The sequence below is a fragment of the Amblyomma mixtum genome, chromosome 8, assembly GCF_055824585.1.
Source record: "Amblyomma mixtum isolate Tamu chromosome 8, ASM5582458v1, whole genome shotgun sequence".
In the NCBI taxonomy this organism is placed as follows: domain Eukaryota; kingdom Metazoa; phylum Arthropoda; class Arachnida; order Ixodida; family Ixodidae; genus Amblyomma; species Amblyomma mixtum.
Window position 1 is genome coordinate 105877519 of NC_143019.1, and position 22183 is coordinate 105899701.

The 22183-nt window shown below is 49.8% G+C and overlaps 3 protein-coding genes and 1 pseudogene across 4 annotated transcripts; all 4 read left to right on the plus strand.

Moving 5' to 3' along the window:
- Nucleotides 1-2867: 2867 nt before the first annotated feature.
- On the plus strand, nt 2868-17513 carry LOC149333791 (uncharacterized). 2 transcript variants are annotated; one of them, XM_089558782.1, is made up of 4 exons: nt 2868-3059; nt 11667-11843; nt 12483-13121; nt 17392-17513. In XM_089558782.1, exons 2-4 carry the CDS (start codon nt 11757-11759, stop codon nt 17395-17397), a joined length of 732 nt encoding a protein of 243 aa, XP_089414908.1. In that variant the 5' UTR covers nt 2868-3059; nt 11667-11756; the 3' UTR covers nt 17398-17513. The 2 variants fall into 2 exon arrangements, with proteins under 2 accessions (XP_089414908.1, XP_089414907.1); XM_089558781.1 differs by lacking the exon at nt 2868-3059 and adding an exon at nt 3580-3879.
- On the plus strand, nt 5170-6714 carry LOC149333792 (uncharacterized). The gene is made up of 2 exons (XM_089558780.1): nt 5170-6495; nt 6591-6714. Exon 1 carries the CDS (start codon nt 5319-5321, stop codon nt 6432-6434), a length of 1116 nt encoding a protein of 371 aa, XP_089414906.1. The 5' UTR covers nt 5170-5318; the 3' UTR covers nt 6435-6495; nt 6591-6714.
- LOC149333793 (uncharacterized) lies at nt 6508-11620 on the plus strand (annotated as a pseudogene).
- Nucleotides 17514-19264: 1751 nt separating the features above from the next.
- LOC149333794 (pyridoxal kinase-like) lies at nt 19265-20455 on the plus strand. The gene has a single exon (XM_089556116.1). The coding sequence runs from the start codon at nt 19459-19461 to the stop codon at nt 20368-20370; it is 912 nt and encodes a 303-aa protein (XP_089412242.1). The 5' UTR covers nt 19265-19458; the 3' UTR covers nt 20371-20455.
- Nucleotides 20456-22183: the final 1728 nt, after the last annotated feature.

Genomic DNA, 22183 nt, shown 5'->3' on the forward strand with positions numbered 1-22183 from the left:
TGTGTGCGCTGTTAGTAATGCGCTACCGAAACATGGTCATTCCTCTCTTTTATCTCTCTCTGTTTTCCCCTTCCCACGTGTAGGCTAGCACACTGCGCCTCGCCTAGTTAACCTCCCTACATTTCCGCTCATCTTTCTCTCTCCCTCTCTCTCTCTCTCTCAATCACGCATGCAGGCACATTGCGGTAATGACAGAGAGCTGCGCGCAATGCGTTGGCGTTGACAGCGTTGTGGCAGATACGCGGCACTGGGCATTCATTTCGTTCATTGGCGTGCCATTGACAATGTTGTGTCGACTATGTTGGTACTGAGGAAAGAGATGGAGGCGAAGCGCAGAGAGAGCCTGCGTGCTGTGCGATGTCAGGGCACGTTAAAGATCACCAGGTGGTCGAAATTATTCCGGAGCCCTCCACTACGGCACATCTTTCTTCCGTTCTTCTTTCACCACTATCTTCCTCTGTTCCCTCACGGCGCGGTTCAGTTGTCCACCTAGAAGTCAGACAGCGTGCCTACATTTCCTGATAACCTATCTTTTTGAAGCAAAAGCTTCACTACGAGACCTCGTGCTTTGATCGCCGGGTGCCTAGTTTTGACCTTTGGCTGAGCTAGAGGTCAAACCATGAAAAAGAGAAAAAGAAATTGAATTAATATCCATGACAGGGAGTCGAACCCGCTGCTGAGCGAACAGATCTGCTTTAAGGGCTGCCCAGCGAGACCACTAGGCTTTTTCTTTTCTTCATTGCATGCAAATAGTGCCGAAAAAAAAATCTAAGCATGCTTACGCCACAAAACACCAGGCCACCATACCCCTGCATGACCTCACCTTCCAAAACATCAAAAGTCTGGGAGGCACACACATGCATCCAGATACGGGAGCCAGCTAGGCGGCTCTTGCAAGGCAGCATATACTCCCCGCACCAAAGCTCACTGTTCACGAAACAAAGATTTCGACGACCGTGGTGATTCGGCGTGGCGGTCCATCATGCGGCTCTTCCAGAGACTAAATAGCCCCAGCGACATAAATAGATCATATGGCGCTACACAATTTTTCTCCACAGGCAGAAAAACGGATACTGTAGGGTGTGATGTTCATGTCCTTCTTAATTGTTCGTTCTGATATGTCCCAGAAGAATACAGCATCAATGCACAGAATAAAACAGTGGTTAATTTTCTCTTGTGTACTGCACAGGCGGCATTCACCGTCCATGGCGCAAGCATCTCCTTAGCAGGAAGCCATGCCATCACAAGCAGCGCAGATCTGTGCAGTTTAAAGAGGAATATTTTTGCAGCAGAAGAAATGCACATTCGCCTAACACGTTTTAAAACACTGGTGTCAAGGAACTCCAGAAAAAGTTGCCGATACAACGGTACAGGAAACGAATACTCTGTAAATGCCTGAGTCATCTGCCTTCTGGAGAGGCTATACAGGTATTCCAAAGGAAAGCGCACAGTGAAGGCGTCAGAAGCTTCCTTAAGGAATCCCCAAAAAAGCACCTCACGCGTGTGACCAGTCAGTGCGAACAGGAAAGGCAAATGAGCACTGAGACGCCTAATAAACACAGCTACTAGAAAAGGGTGGTTTGCCGATTTGAAAAAGAAAAAACGTGAAACAAGCTGATGTACGAATAAGTGAACAAGGGCTATTCCACCAGAATCTATAGAAAGAAATAGTTTATCGCGACGCATGGATTCCCAATGGGAGCGCCATATAAAGGCAGCGAATATTCTGTGCATCACCTGCACTTTCTTTCTCACAAAGTGGAGAACCTGTAGCACATAGCCAAGTGTTACAAATAAAAAATGTTAAGCCCTAGCAAACACTGACTGCTCCCTACCCATCCAAGCCTGGGTTTGTCACCCCATGCAGATTATCTGTGAATCCCAGTACGCTCCACTGTTGCGAATTTGGTGAAAAGGAGCCCCTAGGCGGTGAACAGTACCGCAGTCCCAGCTTATGCCACCATAATGACTTGGCGTTTTACCCCAACGGCCCAACCATAACCCCTTGGATTTATTTAAATTAAGAGCCTCACCTGATACCTCCCAAAACTCTTCAGTAAAACGTAATGCCTCAAGCACACTCGTTTTGTCAGAACGAAAGAGGGCGACATCATCTTCGAAGGTTAAAATTTTAAATTCACATTGCGCCAGGGCGAAACCACGGATAGTTGCACTGTTAGAAATACCGAGGTAAAGGGGTTCAAGATATAGGTCAAACAACAAAGGCGGTAATGGACAGACTTGGCGAACAGATAATTTCAATGGAATAGGTTTGGTTAGCTCTTGGTTAACAATCAGTCTTGTATACTCCTTATAGCATAGTCTTATGCCCCTAAGCAAAACATCTCCAACATTTGCATGCTCCAAGACCGCAAACAAGAAATCGTGACAGCTTTATCAAAGGACTGGGCAAGGTCAGTCTGAATTAGAGCTACTTGTCCGGGCTCATACGATACTTTCTATACTACAGAACGTGCACTATGAATATGGGTTCCGATGCTGCGGCCTCTGATACCGCAGACCTGATGCGTGCCAATTAAGTGAGCGACAACTAGCTGCAGACGATTGCAAAGAACCTTTGCAAAAATTTGTAATCATCCGGTTCATCAACTAGACGAGCCCCCTTTCGCGGCTTATCTCTAGCCAACGCGGCTCCGTGATGCTCTCTGTCCTAGGGATCGCTAGAAACAGCCCAGCGCCTCCAACGCCCATTCGAACAACTCGTTCCGGTGACCGGTTCTGGCTCCATATGTCTACGGTGTCAGCACTCGCTGGCCTTTTAGTCACGTGACACAACTGGTGTGTGAGCGGTCGGAGCGGTGGTCGGCGCAGCGGCGAGATGAGCGACAACAGAGCTCTGCGACAAGTCGCGTGGTATGACGTCACAGCCACACCTCCGGCGAGCCTCCCATCAGAGGTCAAATCCAGGCCTGCGTTGACCTACAGCTTTGCATGCGAGAAGTGGAGCTTTTCGCTGCAAAAGTTACCGCGTCTTTGTTACCGCGTCTTCGTACTCTACCACAAGCAAGGAACGCGCACAAGTCCGGCTTCTTGCAAAGGTAGGATATAAAAAAAATAATTTAGGGGGCACTTTGGCTTTCTAAAGTGCTGCAAGGCGAAAGCGTTTCCCGGACACTGTTTGTTTTTATTTACTTTTTATTTTTCACAATTTGTTCTTTATTTTTTGCTCCTTTTTTCTTAATTTTATTGTTTTTTATTTTTATTTTCACATCTTATTTTTATATTTTTATTTTTGTTTATTTTCGTATTTTCATTTTTTTCCTTTTCTTGACTTTACTCCTTTTATTTTATTTATGAAGCCCATGCATTCATTATAGATGCGCCTTTATTCATGCTGGAACCTTGAGCCTTTTAAGCAGTGATGCCGAAAGGCGGACGGATATGCCGATGCGTCTGTCGACACGGCTGCCGACGCGTCTGTCGACACGGCCACGGCTGCCGACGCGTCTGCTAACGACAGTATTAGGCACTAAAGGTTTTCGCCTTGAAATGAAAGCCAGAAACAAGAGAGAGGGATGAAAACTGCGCAAGAGCTCCGAATAACAAAACTGAACGCTTCTTTGGTGTCGGAACAAGAAGAACCACGGTCGTTCCGGAGCACGCGGACGCGCGCTCCCCGCACCGGCCGTGCAACTCGGCGAACGCGTTCACCTCATCTTTCGCGGTCATTACCATCGCCATCGCTGCAACGGTCGCACCCACCGGCACCACCGGCGTCAGATTCACAGTTCAGTTCGCGTTGGCGGTCCGCCCAACAGATAAGCGTTGCGCTGGCCGCAGCAACCCGCCGGATACAACTCGATGTCACAGCAGGGTAGGTCCGCTGGACGCGGCGCCAGCGAGGACGTCGTGACTAAGGTGAGTCAATGTTCCGACGCATACCATATTTCTGTAGAATGCAACACACCATAGCCACGACGCGCGTCGGATTCACGGCGCGAAACGCGCACGAGGACGCATTCTAACCAAAGAGTGATCGCGGCCATATTGCATGTTTCACCAATACCGGACAGCTGGCGAGTTTAAGGGGCTGACAGACCATGGAACAATGAAGGTAGCGATGGCGGCGTCTCACTGCAACAGTAATGACAGTCATAAAATAAACATTAACGAAACAAGCAGCTACGCTAGACAGGTTGTTTGCCATTTGAGAACGCTACCACCTTCGTTTTGCGCGCGATAATGTGACTGCGTTGGTAAGAAAAAATTGGCGGGGACTAGCTTTGGTTAAGCCTGGTAGGTTGCGAAAGCAAAAGCGCAGCGCCTCCAACTGAAGGAACACAGCGCGTCGCGTCTACAGGTCACGCGTGGCTACCGGCCGCCGCTGCGCGACGATTCAAAGCGCCTTCGGTATTTTTTTTTTCATATTTTGTTGTTTGATGATGTTGCGACAGAGATATTGCGACTGAGAGAAAGAAAAAAAGTCAGGGGGGCACTTCGTTGACCTAAAGTGCGGTGAGGCGAAAGTCTTAAGCGCAGTGTTGCTGCCTTTGTCACTGATGTGTGGTTAAGATATTAAGCTTCGCCTCTGAGTGTGGAACGCGACAGCGTCTTGCAACGCTGCCAGGGAGTACAGAGAACGCCATCGCCCGTTCGGCTCTACGCCTTACTGGTCGGTAAATTGTTTTTGAGGAAAGGAAATGTATCTGTCTCACATATCTCGGTCCAACGCCCATGGCTTCAGCGCCGCGTTTCTGGCACAGCGTTCTCAATGCTTGCAGCTCACATCTCTCTCTCATCACCCCACGTACCTTTAAGCACGATTCAGGCGTCTGCTGAACCAACACCACCTAGACTAATTAAGGCCTCTGCGCTGAGAGCTGACGTCACAGCAACGTCACAAGGATGAGGCCGGTGTCGCGACGCGGCTCTGCTCCTTTAGAGCGGGCGCGCATCGAGGCACCCTGCTAGCCACCCTACCCTAGCCGTGGAAGTCGCGACGGGGCGCGAGAAACCGGTCTGCCCCAAGCATGCCTTCCTTGAATTCCTAGACAGGAATCGGGAAGCCACTGCACGTGGCTCCGGCAGGAGCGGTCAGTCGCCTTTCGTGTCCGATGGTGTGTTCACGGCTTATTTGGCTGCCGTCTATTTCTTCTGTGCGCGAGTGCTGTGATGACGCTTCGACATTAACGCAAAAATGCCGAACAAATGTTGTGTGCCTGAGTGCCGAGGTAACTATAAAACGGGACCAAAGGTTCATGTGTTTAAGTTCCCGCAAGATAAAGCGCTGCAGCAATCATGGATACGTGCCATTCCACGGAAAAACTTCGTCCCTTCTGAGCATTCCAGGGTAAGAGATGAATAATTTTTTCCATTCGTCCTCTTTTGTAGCTTTTAATTGTAGCACCGCCAAACTTGCAATACGTTTTGGGTACTGTTACGTTCTGTGCGAGCCGATTGAGACGCGCGCCGGCGTTCTGGGCCAGCGGAGTGAGAAGCGCGCCGGCGTTCTGGACCAGCCGAGTGGGACGCGTGCCGGCGTTCTGGGCCAGCGGAGTGAGAAGCGCGTCGGCGTTCTGGACCAGCCGAGTGGGACGCGTGCCGGCGTTCTAGGCAAGCCGAGTGGGACGCGCGCCGGCGTTCTGGGCCAGCGGAGTGAGAAGCGCGCCGGCGTTCTAGGCAAGCCGAGTGGGACGCGTGCCGGCGTTCTGGGCCAGCGGAGTGAGAAGCGCGCCGGCGTTCTGGACCAGCCGAGTGGGACGCGTGCCGGCGTTCTAGGCAAGCCGATTGAGACGCGCGCCGGCGTTCTGGGCCAGCGGAGTGAGAAGCGCGCCGGCGTTCTAGGCAAGCCGAGTGGGACGCGTGCCGGCGTTCTGGGCCAGCGGAGTGAGAAGCGCGCCGGCGTTCTGGACCAGCCGAGTGGGACGCGTGCCGGCGTTCTAGGCAAGCCGAGTGGGACGCGCGCCGGCGTTCTGGGCCAGCGGAGTGAGAAGCGCGCCGGCGTTCTAGGCAAGCCGAGTGGGACGCGTGCCGGCGTTCTGGGCCAGCGGAGTGAGAAGCGCGCCGGCGTTCTGGACCAGCCGAGTGGGACGCGTGCCGGCGTTCTAGGCAAGCCGATTGAGACGCGCGCCGGCGTTCTGGGCCAGCGGAGTGAGAAGCGCGCCGGCGTTCTGGACCAGCCGAGTGGGACGCGTGCCGGCGTTCTGGGCCAGCGGAGTGAGAAGCGCGCCGGCGTTCTGGACCAGCCGAGTGGGACGCGTGCCGGCGTTCTAGGCAAGCCGAGTGGGACGCGCGCCGGCGTTCTGGGCCAGCGGAGTGAGACGCGCGCCGGCGTTCTGGACCAGCCGAGTGGGACGCGTGTCGGCGTTCTAGGCGAGCCGAGTGGGACGCGCGCCGGCGTTCGGGTATGCTATATAAAGGCCACGGCAGAGCGCTGCGCCGCTCTTTCCTGCCCGTCCGCCAAGTTGGAATAAAGGCGTTCCAGACAACCTTCGGTGTCGCCGCTTGCTCGTCGTTCGTCGATTCGCCCGAAACGTAACAGTACCTTCTAAATGTGTTTTTAATATTTGATCACGGGTTCTTATTTGTAGCAGGCTGTTACTTATATTAGACAAATATTTCTTTTTTAGGTCTGTGAGCATCACTTCACAGACGACGACATCGTGCGAGAGGCGTCATATGTCGACGATGCTACAGGTCGAGTGACGACAGCAGAGTTATCGCATCTGCGCCTTCGGTCAGGTGCAATTCCATCATTATTTCCAGGCTGCCCTAGTTACCTGTCAAGCACAAAGACTTTGAGAGGAGCCAGAGGCGAAGCGAACACGCCTGGAAGCTGCTTCTATGCGAAGAGGAATTTCTGAGTCAATTCAGACATTTCGCAATGCCGAGGAAGCGGACAAAATCACCACCTTAAGGGACCTTGCTAACGAAGTCAGAAGCCATAAGTCACAGTTCTGGCATGTAATTGAGGCCAGTGAGCGTCTCATGTTGGTGCACATCATAGAGGACGAAGCTCCATGGATTAAATATTCAATTGTAATAAAATCAGACCTCAGTATCACATTGTTCTTTGTGAAGAAGCCGCTCACAAGACTGGGCCCTAACTTGCTTATTCCGAGTGCAGCCAGAAGCAAAAGAGAAATAATAGAACTCCTCCAAAACGTTGAGAATTGGGACAAGGGCTTAAATTCAAATTCTGGCGATGCAAACGAAGACATCGGCGACACTATTCGTCTGCTGCTAAACAAGTTTTCCACGACACCAGCCGACGACAAAGCCAAAGCAATAGAATTCCTGAGCGAGCAGCTGAACCTGCTTTTTCTGAAGAAGGAGCGGAGACGGTACTCCGTTGAATTCATGGTTTATTGCTGCATTCTTTTTACGGTATCACCGCACGCATATAAATGCATCCGCAGCTACGGATGTCACCCTGCCCCACCCTATGACCATTCGGTCGATATGTTCGTCATTTGGTATGAACCCAAGACTGGAACATCATGGTCCGACGTTCCTGAATTATGTTACAAAAAGGATCTCGGAACTCGATGATCGCCAGCGCTTCGTTACCTTGATGGTCGATGAAGTCCATATTAAACCTTATTTTGACTACAAAGGGGGCAATATAACTGGTGCAGCACTGAATTCATCGGAAGTCGCTACCAGTGCTTTCGTCTTCATGATACAGAGCGTCGCATGCCCTTTCAAGGAAGTGGCCCACATTGTGCCAGTGCACAAAGCCGATGGCGAGTTTCTGCACAATTTACTGAAAGATGTGATATGTGGGCTAGAAAACATTGGCTACAGAGTTTTATGTGTAGTCAGTGACAATCATTCTGTGAACAGAAAGGCAATGTCTCAGTTTACAACGCCGCCAACAAATGCAATTTTATATCCGCACCCCTCTGACCCATCGAGACCTCTCTTTTTTGTAATTGATCCAGTGCATATACTCAAATGCATCCGAAATAATTGGCTCAACCAAAAAAACGACCAACTATGCTTTTATTTTCCTGACTTCAATGAAAATTCCAACCAGCCTCCACGCATGCGCACAGCATCGTTTGCTACAATCAGAGAAACTTACAAGCTGGAGAGTGATCAGCTTTTGAGGTACGGTTACTCGCTCTCTCAAAAGCCTTGTACCCGTCTAGCCTTGAGCGGCAGAATGTGAAGTTCGCCTTGCAGATTTTTAATGACTCCCTGCCACCAGCGCTTCGTGCTCTTGGAGAAAAACACAGCTTACTCTTTCCTGAAGATACAGCGAGTTTCACTGAAGTTATAGTGAAGTGGTGGAAGGTTGTGAATGTTAAAACCCCATGGAAAGGAAAACGACTGAATGACCGATTTCAAGAGCCAGTTTTTCCTTCGGAGGATGACATGAAGGTGGCTTTCCTCTACAAAATTTTGGACTGGCTTGATTCTTGGGAAGAGAAGAATCTGGACAGCGGGGTGCTCACAAAGGAAACCCATGCTTCTCTGCATTAAACAACCCATGCACTGGTTGAAGTCAGCAGGTATTGCTTCGATGAACTGCAGCTTTCATACGTCCTGCTCGGCAAGTTCCAGACGGACAGCTTAGAGGACCGCTTCGGGAAATACAGGCAACTTGCTGGCTCCCAATATCATGTTTCTATTAGGCAAGTTTACGAGAGCGAAACTAAATTACGGCTGCAAAACACTTTGCCCACAATCGCAAGTGCTTGCGGAACGAATAGCTCCTTCGATGAGCAATGGGAAGATCTGCGAAAGCAGATAGAAACACCGCATCCTAACTGCAACGTTGTAGTTACGAGAGATGCCTTGTCAAAAATACAAGACATTATCCCCGTCCTGGTGTACGTGGCAGGATATGCAGTCTACGCGACTCTTAAGAAATTGAACTGCATGAAATGTCGGGCAGCATTGACAGTCGACAAGACTGTCACTGTCTCTGCAGATCAAAAGTACTATCACTTGGTGAAAGATATAGACCGAGGTGGCCTCATTTTCCCAGCGTTGTTTGCTGTAAATGCTGTAACCCACAACTATGTTGTTGTCGAACAAGTGTCCAAGAAAGCGGAGTTCTTGAGGAGCCCGAACCAGCGCCGTCTAGTCACCGAACTCACATTACAGCTGCTTGCAGATCAAGAGTCATCCGATTTTGACACCTGCGAAGATGGGCACACAGTTGAGCTTCTGTTGAAGCATGTGTTGTGGAGCAGTACTAACATTCTGCTCAAAAACTTCTGCCGCAAGCTCAACGATGATGTAGCCGATGCAAATGCTAAGGCTAAAGAAAGAAAACCTGCAACGCTTTCAAGGAAGTGAAAAGTTGTTTGTTTGTTTGTTGCTGGTGACTTTTAAATGTATATATTATTCCGCATCAAGAGCAGTGTTACAATAATCGAAATGTAAATAAATGTTTTGTACCTGTAAATCTCTCCACTGAAGTCTCAACTTGAGTAAAAACAATCTTTTGCAGCCAACTGTGCTGCCGCCTCATATCCTCGCGCAGTAAAAAAGGAACATGCATGCTCCTCGGAAAAACAGGTGAGGCCCCATCCCTGTGACGTCACTGGAGGAGCACTGAGGCCTTAAGTTCGTCTAGGTGGTGTTGGCTGAACCAAGGAGCCAGTTATGCGCACTTCCTTTCCTTAAAATGATCGGAGTGTAAAACCTCGTCAACGCCAGCGCCAATGAACACAATGAATGCCGACGGCCTATGGCTTCAGCGCCGCGTTTCTAGCACAGCGTTGACAATGCCTGCAGCCCACATCTCTCATTCGCCCACTGACCCAGGGAGCCAGTTATGCGCACTTCATTTCCTTAAAATTGAACAACGTTGTCGATGCCAACGCACGCAGCGCGTTACCTTATATGGGCCCCTGCTCATCAGGGGTTGGCTGGAAACGAGGCAGGAGACGCAGCCGTCTGCGCGCGCTCTCACCGGGCTGTTTTCTCCTCTCCACCCGATCAGGAACCCGATCCTAATCCGACTTATACGCTCAAAGATATTACAATCTACTATAAAAATAGTCATCGCATTTACCCTAGCCCATGTAAAGGCCTGAAGAAAGCGGATGAAGGCTCCTTGTCCGCCTTCTCAGCAATAAATTGCTGTGCCCGGCAGCACTAAAACATTTTGACCCCGCCTTTAACGGCAGCTGCCCACACTTTAGTTCGGTGTCTTCTGACACCTATCGCATGGTGTGGGCCTGCCCCTCCAACCCGGCTATCCCCCCATCCCCAACCCAACCCAGGAGGACTGGGAGGTGACCCTGCTCGGCTGCCACGACTTACAGGCCCAACAAGCCTTAGTCGGCCGCGCCCGGGCGGCGGCCACCGCCACTTGGGTCCCACACTAGGGACCTCCACCTAGTGTTTGTAAGGATCGGTCCCTTACGGGCTGATCCAAGCATACCGTCCCTTCTTAATAAATGTTTTCACCACCATCACACCTGTCATTACCGTCATAGCTTAAAGCACGATTGAGGTGCCCGCGGTTCCGAGATGGCAGTTTGCGCTTTTCCTTTGCTTTCCAAGCTCCCGCTCCATTGCTTTCGCACCTTCTTAAAGCGCGACTAAGGCGTCCACTGCTGGTTACAACAGCGACGGCAACGGCGACACCACGAAACGTAGAAATGGTCGCCAAAGAGCTGCGCTCAAAAAATTACCGGAGACACTTTGGAAATTCTAAAGTGTGCTTGGCGAAAGCGTTGTGGTCAACCCACTGTCGCTTGCTTCCCCGAACCGCTTGGCGCGGAATCACTGGGCCGCTTGGGAGCCATGGGTCTCGCTGTTTTAATGCTGTTTGCAACTATTAAGGCGAAAGCCTTCAATGCCTCATACTGTCGTTAGCAGACGCTGTCGTTATCAGACGCGTCGGCAGATTTGTCCGCATTTTGGCGTCACTGCTTAAAAAGGAACTGCGCCGAGGGTGGGAATCGAACCATTTGAAGCGGAGACGCTACCACTCTGCCACGAAGGCTCAAGGTTCGAGCATGAATAAAGGCGCATCTAGTGAATGCATGGGTTTCATAAATAAAATAAAAGGAATAAAGTGAAGGAAAGGAAAAATAAAAATAAAACAATAAAAATAAGGAAAAGAGCAAACAACAAAATATGAAAAATAATAAATAAATAAAAACAAACAGTGCGCCAGGAAAGGCTTTCGCCTTGCAGCACTTTAGAGAGCCAAAGTGCCCCCTGAATTTTTTTGAAGGTTTGTAAGAATCATGTATGTCCGTGTAAAAAGATTGCGAAGCACTGCAGTCTGCTGCATTGGAGAATGCGGAAGCATTTGCATTTGAACCTCAGCAACTTTTTTTTCCAAGACATCGTTTTTACGTGACCTCAGTTGGATGACATCTCCAACACACTTTACCGTGCACCACAACGCATTATGCGTTGCGTGCCCGCTTGGCAGACTGCGTTGGAACCGCACTGCCAGTGGTCATTTTCGTGCAGACACGCTCTGGTACGCTGTGCCGACACGCTCCGCTGACAGGCCCTGTACACAACACTTCTGAGACAAGAAATGCTTTCGCATGAAAATTAAACCATTGGCGATTTCATGTGGAAAACGGACAAATTTGCTGTATTGGGGTCTTGATATGTTATTGAAGCCGAAAATATTTAGTTTCATTTTAAGTAACGGTGCCTAAACGATTAATTTCCTCAGCTGACACGCAGAGGCCACATTTTCTTCTCGTTTGCGTTTCCAGACGACGGCCGAGCTTGCCGAGCTGATCATCAAGCGTCTGGAGGAGCTATGCCCCGAGGAGGTGTTGCTGGCGCTGGATGCGAAGGAGCCCATGACCGACGAGGAGAAGTTCAAGATGGACTTCATGGCAGAGAGCATCGTGTCGGGCCCTCTGTACGGCCAGACTCCAAGTAGCGGGGTGAGCCTTCCTTCTGACTCACGTTCGTTGGCAGGCAGCTAGGAGGGCTCCGAATTAGAAGCGCTCACCTTCAAAGAAAAAAACTTGACGCAATTGTGCGATCAGGGAAACTTGCTTGTGCACCCAAGCTGGTCGCAAGTGGAGTCGTCGTTTTAGTTGCCATGTTGGCTCGACTGCTGCGCCGCCTATAGTTCGTGAAAATCGCCAATAGGGGTTGCTAACGTGTGCACATCACACTGCGCACGGTCGCCTTTTTGCGTTTCGCCTGCATCGAAACGCGACCGCCGCGGCCCGGGTTCGAACCCAGGCCGTCCGGCGCAGTAACCAACCGCGCTTACCACGGAGCCACCGCGGCGGGTTAAAATTGAAACAGACACAAGATATATGGCCGACGACACAGCGCGGGAAAGGCACGGACAAAGAACCCGAGACATGTGCGCTCGTGGCGGGGCTTTTCCTTGTGTCTTTTCTGCTGTTTTGTCGAACTATATCAAGACACCTAGTTTTCCATCTTTAACAAGATGTGAAATGTGTTGCCAGAATGAACGAGAAGGCGACGAAAGCAGTGCTGCGCAAACTATAGCCCTCAAAGTAGCTGCCTTTATTGTTATAGAGGGGTCGCTATGCCCTTGCGTGCAGGATAACCGCACCACCTTGCGCCTGGCCCAGTGGATGGTGAACGACGGGCTGTCAGGAAATCCGCCCGAAGACCCCAAACTCAGGGAGGCTTGGCGGAAGCTGAGCGAGGGCGTGGAGCACCGCCTTCAGGCCGCCGAGGAGTGGTATGAACGCCAGAAGGGTCACCAAAAGTGCTCCAGTTACCACAAGGGCACGGGTGACCACAAGAGTCCGGGTGACTGCATCGGCCCCGGTAACCACAAGTGCACGGGTGACCACAAGAGTCCGGATGACTGCACGGGCCCCGGTAACCACAAGGACACGGGTGACCACAAGAGTCCGGGTGACTGCACGGGCCCCGGTAACCACAAGGGCACGGGTGACCACAAGAGTCCGGGTGACTGCACGGGCCCTGGTAACCACAAGGGCACGGGTGACCACAGGAGTCCGGGTGACTGCACGGGCCCCGGTAACCACAAGGGCACGGGTGACCACAAGAGTCCGGGTGACTGCACGGGCCCCGGTAACCACAAGGGCACGGGTGACCACAAGAGTCCGGATGACCGCACGGGCCCGGGTAACAACAAGGGCACGGTTGACCATGAGAGCCCGGGTGGCCACAAGGGCTCGGGTGACCGCAAGGATTCCGGCCAACACAAGGTATAATAACGGCCTGTGGTCATGAAAGCGCTGACGGACGACGGTGGCGGTCTGGGTAGTGGTCTCCTCCACTTATTAGATTGTATTGTGTGCCCATCTTAGCAACAGCGTGAAACGGCGGCACACAAATACGAACGATTAAAAAGAACAAGGTAAACATCATGTGAACTGTTAACGCCTGATATGATCATGCATTGGCGAGGCATGTAATGCTAAGGCGAGATAACCTTTTGGGTAACGGAGTGAGTGAGTGAGTGAAAAACATTTATAGCTCCAAAAATCAGATTTTAGCGGTGGGCCGATGTCTTCATGTCTTCGGCCTCTTCACAAGGTCGGCGCCCCTATTCCAGGGCACCGCTGAGTCTTGCTGCTTCGCAGGCGTGCTGCACCAGTGCCCTTTGGGCCGTGAGCTCGCTGCTGGTCAGCAGGCCCTCCCATTGTTCCGCATTCGGGTCATTTAGCTTGTGAAATGCTCTGTTCCGTTCGCATTCCCATGTGATGTGATATAGCGTGGGGGTTGCTCCGCACCACGGACATGTGTCCCTGTATTGTGTAGGGAACATCTTATGTAGTATGTATAAATTGTGGAAAGTCCCTGCTTGCAGTCTCCGCCAGCAGACCGCCTCGTGCTGTGTTAATGATGTGTGGGGTGGTGGGTATTTGAGTCTCCGCCCTCTGTGGTAGTTCAATATTTCTGCATACGTTGGTTCCACCGTCATGGGGTCCTCCAGGGTTTCTGACTGCCCTGCTCGGCTCGTGATCTCGCGAACTAGGCTGTCTACCCTCGAGTTACCCTCCATCCCGGTGCGTGCCGGTATCCAGAAAATCCTGTGTCTTAAGGTCTTATTTGGAAGCTTTGCTTCGAGGGGGATGCTCAGCGCTTCCTTGCTTATTTTGCCCTGTATGTAGTTCCTGCATGCTGCTTTGGTGTCTGTTAGGATTATCAGACTTGTTCCTACGGTAACCTTCGGCCGCCGCTAGAGCTACGGCAGCTTCCTCCCCCTCTGTTACCGTACAGTTTCTTAATGTCGCGCTGCTAATTGGTTCCCCCATGTGGTCTACCACTGCTGCCGCGACTCGGAACTTTCTGGTCCTGTGGTCCCATGGATAGAGGGCCGCGTCTGTGTATACTGTGTTTTCCATTGTGGCTAGGTTCCGCTTCACATAATCTGCCTTGGCCTGCCTTCAAGCGGCATGGAGGTTGGGATCCATGTTTCTCGGCAGAGGGCTGATGGCTAGTGTCTGGCGGACCTCGTCTGGAATGCTAGCTGTTCTATCTACGATCCCTTCTACATTGTGCCCTAATCTCTTTAGGAGCTTGCGGCCGGTGGCTGTCTGCTGGAGCCTGGCTATTTGCGCACTTAGCTGGGCTTCCGTTAGTTCTTCGAATGTGTTGTTTAGGCCCATTTGTAGCAGCTTTTCATTTGATGTGTTTCTTGGCAGGTGGAGTGCCGTCTTGTACGCCATTCTTAGCAGCGCCTCCGTCTGTTCTTTGTCTTTCTTGGTAACGGAATCAATTCTACCAGAGGGCAAGCGTATCGAGCCCCGCCGAGAGTCAGATGGGCGGACAAGATTTGTATGTTTGTTATCGCATCTGGCACAGGACAGGGTTGGAGATATGGGAGAGACCTTTGTCTGGCAGTGGGCAGACAGTGATTGTTATATCGCTCTGCATAAGGGCGTCTTTTCGAAACGCGGCCGGGAATGAACTCGCGTCCCTCGGACTCGGCAGCCGAGAGAATTAACTATTGAGCCATCGCGGCGGGCGAGTGCGAACTTTAGTCGTAAGGAAAAAAGCGGCAGGTAAGGGGAAAGGTGAAGGGGTCGTGCCGCAGATGTAAAAATGATAGTTTTGGAGCCAACTGTGTGTGAAGGGTCAGTGGAAGGGCTAGCGCAGGTTAGTTGGAGCTCAATAGCAGAGGCCTTTGTCGTATTGGGCGGAGGTATCTGTGGCGATGTGTAGAATGGTAAGTCGCGCACCTGAGAAGGGTCAGAGTGGAGTGTACCGATAGAACGGCACGACTATGGTTAGAACCCAAGTTAGGTGCTTGGGCGGCGCCCACATCTTCTAGAAATGCGCAAAGTTGCTTGCGTGGTTGAAAGGTGCCTTCAAGGCGAAGGCAAAGTGTGCAAAGTGCTTCAAGGTACGATAAGGAGCCCATTATCAGCTAAATCAGCTGAGAGGGAATTCAGGCGAACACTTCTGCCCCTTGGTATTACTGCGCGCTACTGTGTAGTAGCGCTCCGATGTAGAATCAAGATTTAGAACCGACTGGACACTGTTTTAACTCTGCTTACAACTGTCCGCTCGGTGCTCGGTTGTTATTCGGTTCGTAGCGTTCGAGTTTACCGGTTTCTGGTGGCTCCACAGCTGGTTTGGTTGCTAGCGGGAATACCCACTTATGATGACCAGTTTCATGGTACAGCCAATATAGCCGCTCCGGTAGCCCCCAGTGTTGAGCGTTCCTCGCGTAGAAAGCGATAGCGATGACAGTGTCACAAGAAAGCTTGAACAAGTTCATATAATGCGCAAAAGGAGTACTGACAACCGTTTCATAAACATATGCAAGATGCAAAACATGGGTCTCAAAAAAACCTTGGCAGTTAGTGCCATGCCCGAGAGTCGTCGTCGGTAGTCAAACATGTGCAATTAAACGCTCTTCGTCCAGGCGGACGCGGCCTTACTTATTGTTACCATATGAACCCTCACTTTCTGCATCGAGGTCAGGATCAAGAAGCTCCCAAATTTGCCAGGAGGACAGATATGCTGCTCAACTAAGATTTTTTAGACAGTCTATGGGCAAATGCTAGAGAATAGTCCATAGGCAATACAAATCCTTTTGGCAGTCAATAGAATATTTATAGCCACACATTTTTAGTACACCTTTTATTTATAGGCAGTCTATATAGACTTTGAATAGACAAAAAGAAATATCCATAGAAAGTCAATAGAGCCTATAAGAAGCCTATATACTATCAGTAGACCATTTTTATAAGAGCTGCGCGGCTTCAGGGTCCTGATAAGGGTGCGAACGGTGCTTGAAGCCTTAGCAGGAGGACTGAGTTGCGAGGTGTTTCTGCGCTTTTTAATGCGTTAGCATTATAACCCCCGTTATCGCAAGTGTCCGGCGTTGGCGGTGTGTGAAGCCTAGGAGCAGAGGGGGCAGGGTGCATAGAGGAAAAGGGTACAGGGGAGAAAGAGATGAGGGAGGGAGACATCAGGGGCGAACGGGAGAGGCAGAAAAATGAAAACTGGTCTTGACGAAACGAAATGGCGCAGTAACTGTCTCGATTCTCGGTAAACGCTTCAAACTGCTCAAACGCGCCGCGAGGGCAGGGAAGAACGAGGGAGTGAGAGGACGTTGGTAGGAGGCGACGGGTGGCGAGAGGAAAACGGCGGTTTGCTAGAGTCGATGGATGGGGATAGTAACGAGGGAGTACTGCGTGTCACATGGTTATTGATGAGCTCGATCAAGCCACCGTCAGGGTGAACACGATTCCTTACGAATCGCATTGATCATCGGCGAATTTTTGAAAAAGATATATTGTCCTGTCCATGTAATTGCTGTCGTAAATTATACCCTTGCCACACGGACAGATTTAATGCCATTAAGTGCTCACTGCCTTAAGCTTCAATGGCATTCGTGTGGTGCCACACGCATAAATTTAATCGCATTAGCCTTACTGTCATTCGCGACCTACTGAGTTCAATTCGCCCGTGCAATGCGTACTCCCGTTCCCATTCCAGACGCAGAAAAGCATGAGTAACAACTTCCTAACCAGCAGCAAATGGTTAAGTCGTAACTCTGTCAGATGAAGCATATATATATGCAGCGTTTTCGATGCGAAGAGCGCCATTTTAACCAGCCTTTTTGACAGATACTCTCGACTCGTGTGCCGACATGCGAGTTTATGGCTACTTTTTCTACTTGCAAAGCAATAACTGCCGTATTTTATAGAAAATCATTTTTACATTACATTTGAACAACATTCCCGATATATTGTGCTCACTAGCATTCTTTATATTAAGATGAAACTTTTGACTGCCTTGCAAGCGTTATCGTCATCCTCACTTCCGATAATGGCATTAAATGTGGACGTGTAGCACCAACTCCGAAGATATATATAATGGCATTAACAAACTTAAGGCCTTAAGCGCGTGGCACGGGTATTAGCCACCTACTGCGGGGCAGCACGGTGGAGAAATTTAGCTTTCTTTTGCGTAATCCGCCTTCACCGCCTAACTCGTTATTCACCACTCTCTTTCCAGCCCTGAATACCACCTGTCTGTCGTGCGGTGCCTGCTGGCGTGATGGCCGGTGAAACAAGGACAGAATAAGCATGTTTTTTTTTATGTTTCTTTCAAATAAAATGATGCAGTGTGCACGCTCAGTTATTTTCTTTACTTCACGAGTCTTCTTGAGCCTCGAATCTCGGGTTAGAGAAGAGGCTCTCGAGGTAGAAACCACGTTTGGAGTTGACTGTTAAAAGAGCTCTAACTTGGAAGCATGGCCGCTTGCACAACGATGAAAAAGGCCACAAGCTCCATTCTCTGTGCATGCCCGGCCTCGAGCACAGTGCATTAAAAGAGGACGTCAAGGCTGTGTCTATCGGTTATATGGTGAGTAAAGATGGCAAGGCTGTACTTCACCCCTGGTATAAAGCTCTGCCGATCTATGGAGAACATTTTGCACTGCATTGAAGTCAACCTGTATCCACAGATTATTCGTAAAGAAGTTAGAAAATACCACAATATTAAATACAGGTGACAAGGAGTGCCGTGTACTGGAGGGCGTTGCTTTGCGCGCGCACTTTTCGAGATCGGCGAGAGATGGTCGAAATTTGTTGAGCCAGTTATGAGATCGAGTATAAACCCGGTTTAGGAGTCCTAAAGACGAGGGCAGTAGCGTTTTTGCAATTTTATAAACTCTTACGGGTTACTCTAACGGCCTGCTGCAAACGTCTAATTCTATCCCGGCGACTAACATTATAGTAACCTATGCCTGCAGCAGGGGCCCCATTCAGTAACACTAGAATATATTTGCAGAAAGCGAAGTTTTCGCATCTTCGATGCGTGAAACCGTTCAATACTGCTGTCAGGCACCGAAATCTTATTTCAAATCATTATTTAAAAGCGACGCTAGCATCGAAGCACCCTATAGTATAGGCACGATCGAACGGACAGGGCTCAAAATCTGGACGTGTACGCGCAAAGTGTAAGGATGGGGCCAAGAACACATTTCTGCATTAAAAGGCTTAGGAACTTGCGACCTCCGAAGCAACTCTTCCTTCTCTTCCAGCCCTTTAATGATGGTGTCGTCAGGCTTAATGGCACATACCCAAGGCGGGGGATTGGCCAGGGTGCATAGCACGTTTAATAAAGGTGCCTGCCATCATCTTTTGAAGCGAAAAGCTTCACTAGGCTAGTCAACACCGGGTCTGGCGTATGCTCCATTATCAGAATTAGCCACACCTGCGCGTGCGCAGAACCGAGTGACGTCACAGAAGAGGCGCAGGCGGCCGCAACTGTAACATCTCGGTGGACACCCGAACCGCGCCATAAGGGAAGGAAAATGAAAATTGGTTTTAAGGAAAGGAAACGCCGCCTGTCTCTCATATCTCGGTGGATACCCAAACCGCGCCGCAAGGGCTTTAAGGAAAGTGAAACGAAATGAAAATTGCTTTTAAGGAAAGCAAATGGCTGTCTCTCATATCTTGGTGTACACCCAAAAGGAATGCACACCACAGTACATATCTCTAAAGCAACCTTCTAAGACAGCACAGTATTCACTACACGCTCCTCCGCCTCGCCGCAGCTTTTCGCTTCGAGATATCCAGGCTTAACCTTAGCTAAGCCACAGCCATTTTTTTTTCTTTCTAGCATTAGTTTCAAGCGTGCGCGAATATCAGATTTTATTCTCTTTAAGCAAATAAGAGTAACAAAACTTGGTTGCAAATAAAACAGATTATTCTCGAATAACTCAAGTATGAACGCACAGATTGAAAAAACGCGCGTTCTACCATTTAGACAGGAAGAGGAGTATTTCTTGACAAGAACGCTGTAAATATACGTACCCTCACTGGCTGATGAATTAAATGACACCTACCAAGTAAAACAGCGTTTTTTTTTTGCGCTTCATTCTCCTATTTAACTCTTCAGTATACTTTTTGCTTTACGGGCTTCTATGCGCCCGGCATGCGCACCTTGGCGCTTCAAAATTATTTCACGCGCTGAAGCGACAAAAAAGAAGCCATGTGACCGTGCCGCGAGACGGGAACAGTCCCGCCCTCTGGTTGCAGTGCCCGTCGTGCAGCGCGTTCGCCATCCGTCGAGGCCATGATTTCGATCCAGGACTGCCGCATACTGTCCATCCAGAGCCACGTCGTTTCGGGCTACGTGGGCAACAAATGCATCGCTTTCCCGCTGCAGATCTTGGGCTTCGACGTGGACACCGTGGACACGGTGCAGTTCTCCAACCACACGGGCTACCCGGTGTGGAAGGGCCAGGTCACCGACACCGAGGACTTCGAGGCGATACTCAGCAACCTCGACACGTCTGTGTACACGCACGTCATGACGGGCTACGTCACATCCGCCGCGCTGCTCGAGCGCATTCGAGACCTCGTCACCGAAATGAAGAAGGCTAATCCTGAACTGGTCTACGTCTGCGACCCGGTCATGGGAGACAACGGCTTCCTCTACGTCCCTGCGGAGCTGGTGCCCATCTACAAGAGAGACCTGCTCCCGATAGCCGACATAGTGACGCCGAATCAGTTTGAAAGCGAGCTGCTGACCGGGATCACCATCCGCGACGAACCGATGGCCCTGGACGCCATGGAAGCGCTGCACGTGATGGGTGCCACATCTGTGGTCATCACGTCGACCACGGTGGACGGAAACGCGAGCACGCTGGTGGTCTTCGCGAGCAAGCGGACCGGGGACCGCATGACTTCGCTGCGGGTGGACGTGCCACGCATCGACGCGAATTTCTGCGGGACGGGCGACCTCTTCTCAGCTATCCTCGTGGGCTGGATGACCAAGTCGAACAACAACCTGCGCGTATCCGTCGAGAAAACGGTGTCCACCATACAGGCGGTGCTGAAGAAGACCTACCGACATGCCCAGAACATGCACACCGACCAGTCGGAGCTGAAGTACAACAGCCACGAACTGGAGCTACGCCTTGTTCAAAGCAAGGATGAGATTGAGGAGCCACCGCAGAACTTCAAGTCTGTGGCCCTCACCTAAGTGTGGTAGAGGTAGTGGGCAAAGTCTCTGCAACCACGAGTCCTGTGCTGAAGCAAATCGCTTAAATAAACATGTTGCCAAGACAGGCTTTGAGTGTGCATGTTAAACTGCAGGTCCAACTAGAAATTTCCTTTTTAATAAGGACAGAGAAATGGGCGAGTTGGTGGGGATTCATCGTTTGAACTGCGCAAAGAAACGTTTAAACTATGTTTCTTTTTTATTCGCTCTTGCAGGAGGCTACCAACGCAGCACAAATTTGGCAATTTAGACCTGCATAATGCCAGAGCTACAAGATTGTCATGAATCTATATACCTTATGCAGTCTCCAAAAACATAACTGTGTTATGTTGTGCACCAGGGGGCGGCAGAAAGTAAGGTGGGCAGATGCGATTGTCGTTTGCGGGGGATATGGTGGCCGCAGCTGGCAGAGGACAGGGTTAAAGGAGTATAGACACCTAACTTTTGGGTGCATGTTTGTAATATGCGTAAGGCATTATTATACATGAATCACCATGTGGAATTTGCCTACGACCGCTAAATATTGAATAGAATTTCTTGTGCTGTTCCGGGTTCAAAGTCTACCGAAGACTGCAACGTCAAAGTGAGGTTACAGGTCACGTAAGGCAAGAAAAAAAACTTCAACTTCAATATTATCATTGCTTCTACATTCATTAGCATTCCAGCTATTGAGGAAGGCTGGCTTCAGCACCGTAGTGAATTGAAACGATGAAATGGCAATTATATCGACATTTTGCCATGCCTCACTTGACATATAGCCATACTTTGATGTCACAGCCATCGTTCGCCTGTTAAAACCAAAACTGAAGCAGCATAAGAGAAAAATTCATTATAAATTATTTAGCAGTCACAGGAGAATACCTTATGGTGATTCATGCATAGTGGTGTCTACTGGATCATTGTAGAGAATAAAACATGCACCAAAATTAGGTGTCTACACTCCTTTAATTGCAGAGACATGGGAAAGGCCTTTGCCCTGTGTTAGGCGAAGTCAGGCTGATGATGATAATGTTGTGTTTTATGGCACAAGGCCATAATACATCAATTACAGAAAAAATACTAGTGGAGTAACTAGATAAATGCAGCTGCAAAGTACTTAGAGGAAATGTGCATAACAGCAACTGTACGAAGAAAACTGTTCTTTCCTTTATTTCGGCCGGACACTTTGTGCCTGTGTACTACAAAAGCTGGCGTTCATTACTGGTGATACATTTTATTAGAAAAACCACATTAGTTTACTCTGCCGTCTTTGTCACAAACATCTGCAAATACGTAACTATTAACAAGAAGGCACCTATGCAAGGGCTAATCATGGGTTTCTTGGTGCACTTACTGTGCTACAAGTAATCTACACAGACAATTAAGCCATAAACAGTTGTGTCTTTTGGTGGCGCAATGACGAGCATGTCTAATTTGCATGTAATTGTGTTTTAACTGCGTGTGACCAGTTGGAATCGCAGTGATGTATGCTAAAAGACAATTTGATCGCATCACTTTTCACGGCCGTCCCGTCTGTCGCAGGCCTACGAATTTGATGTCGGTGCATAGGCCCTTCAAAATTATGTTGAGATGATGTCCACTAGCAGATGATCTGCAATGAATGCTCACATGGATGTCCCACGGATGTCCCATAGATGTCTCAATGATATTCAATATCTTTGACCATTTGTACACATTCTGTAAATACTGCCCATGGTTGTCTTTGTTTCAGCCACGTCAAGAGCCACCCAGGCAGCATAATTATATCTCCAGAATCATACCTGGACACGACGTTTGAAAATGTTCCTTTTTTCCT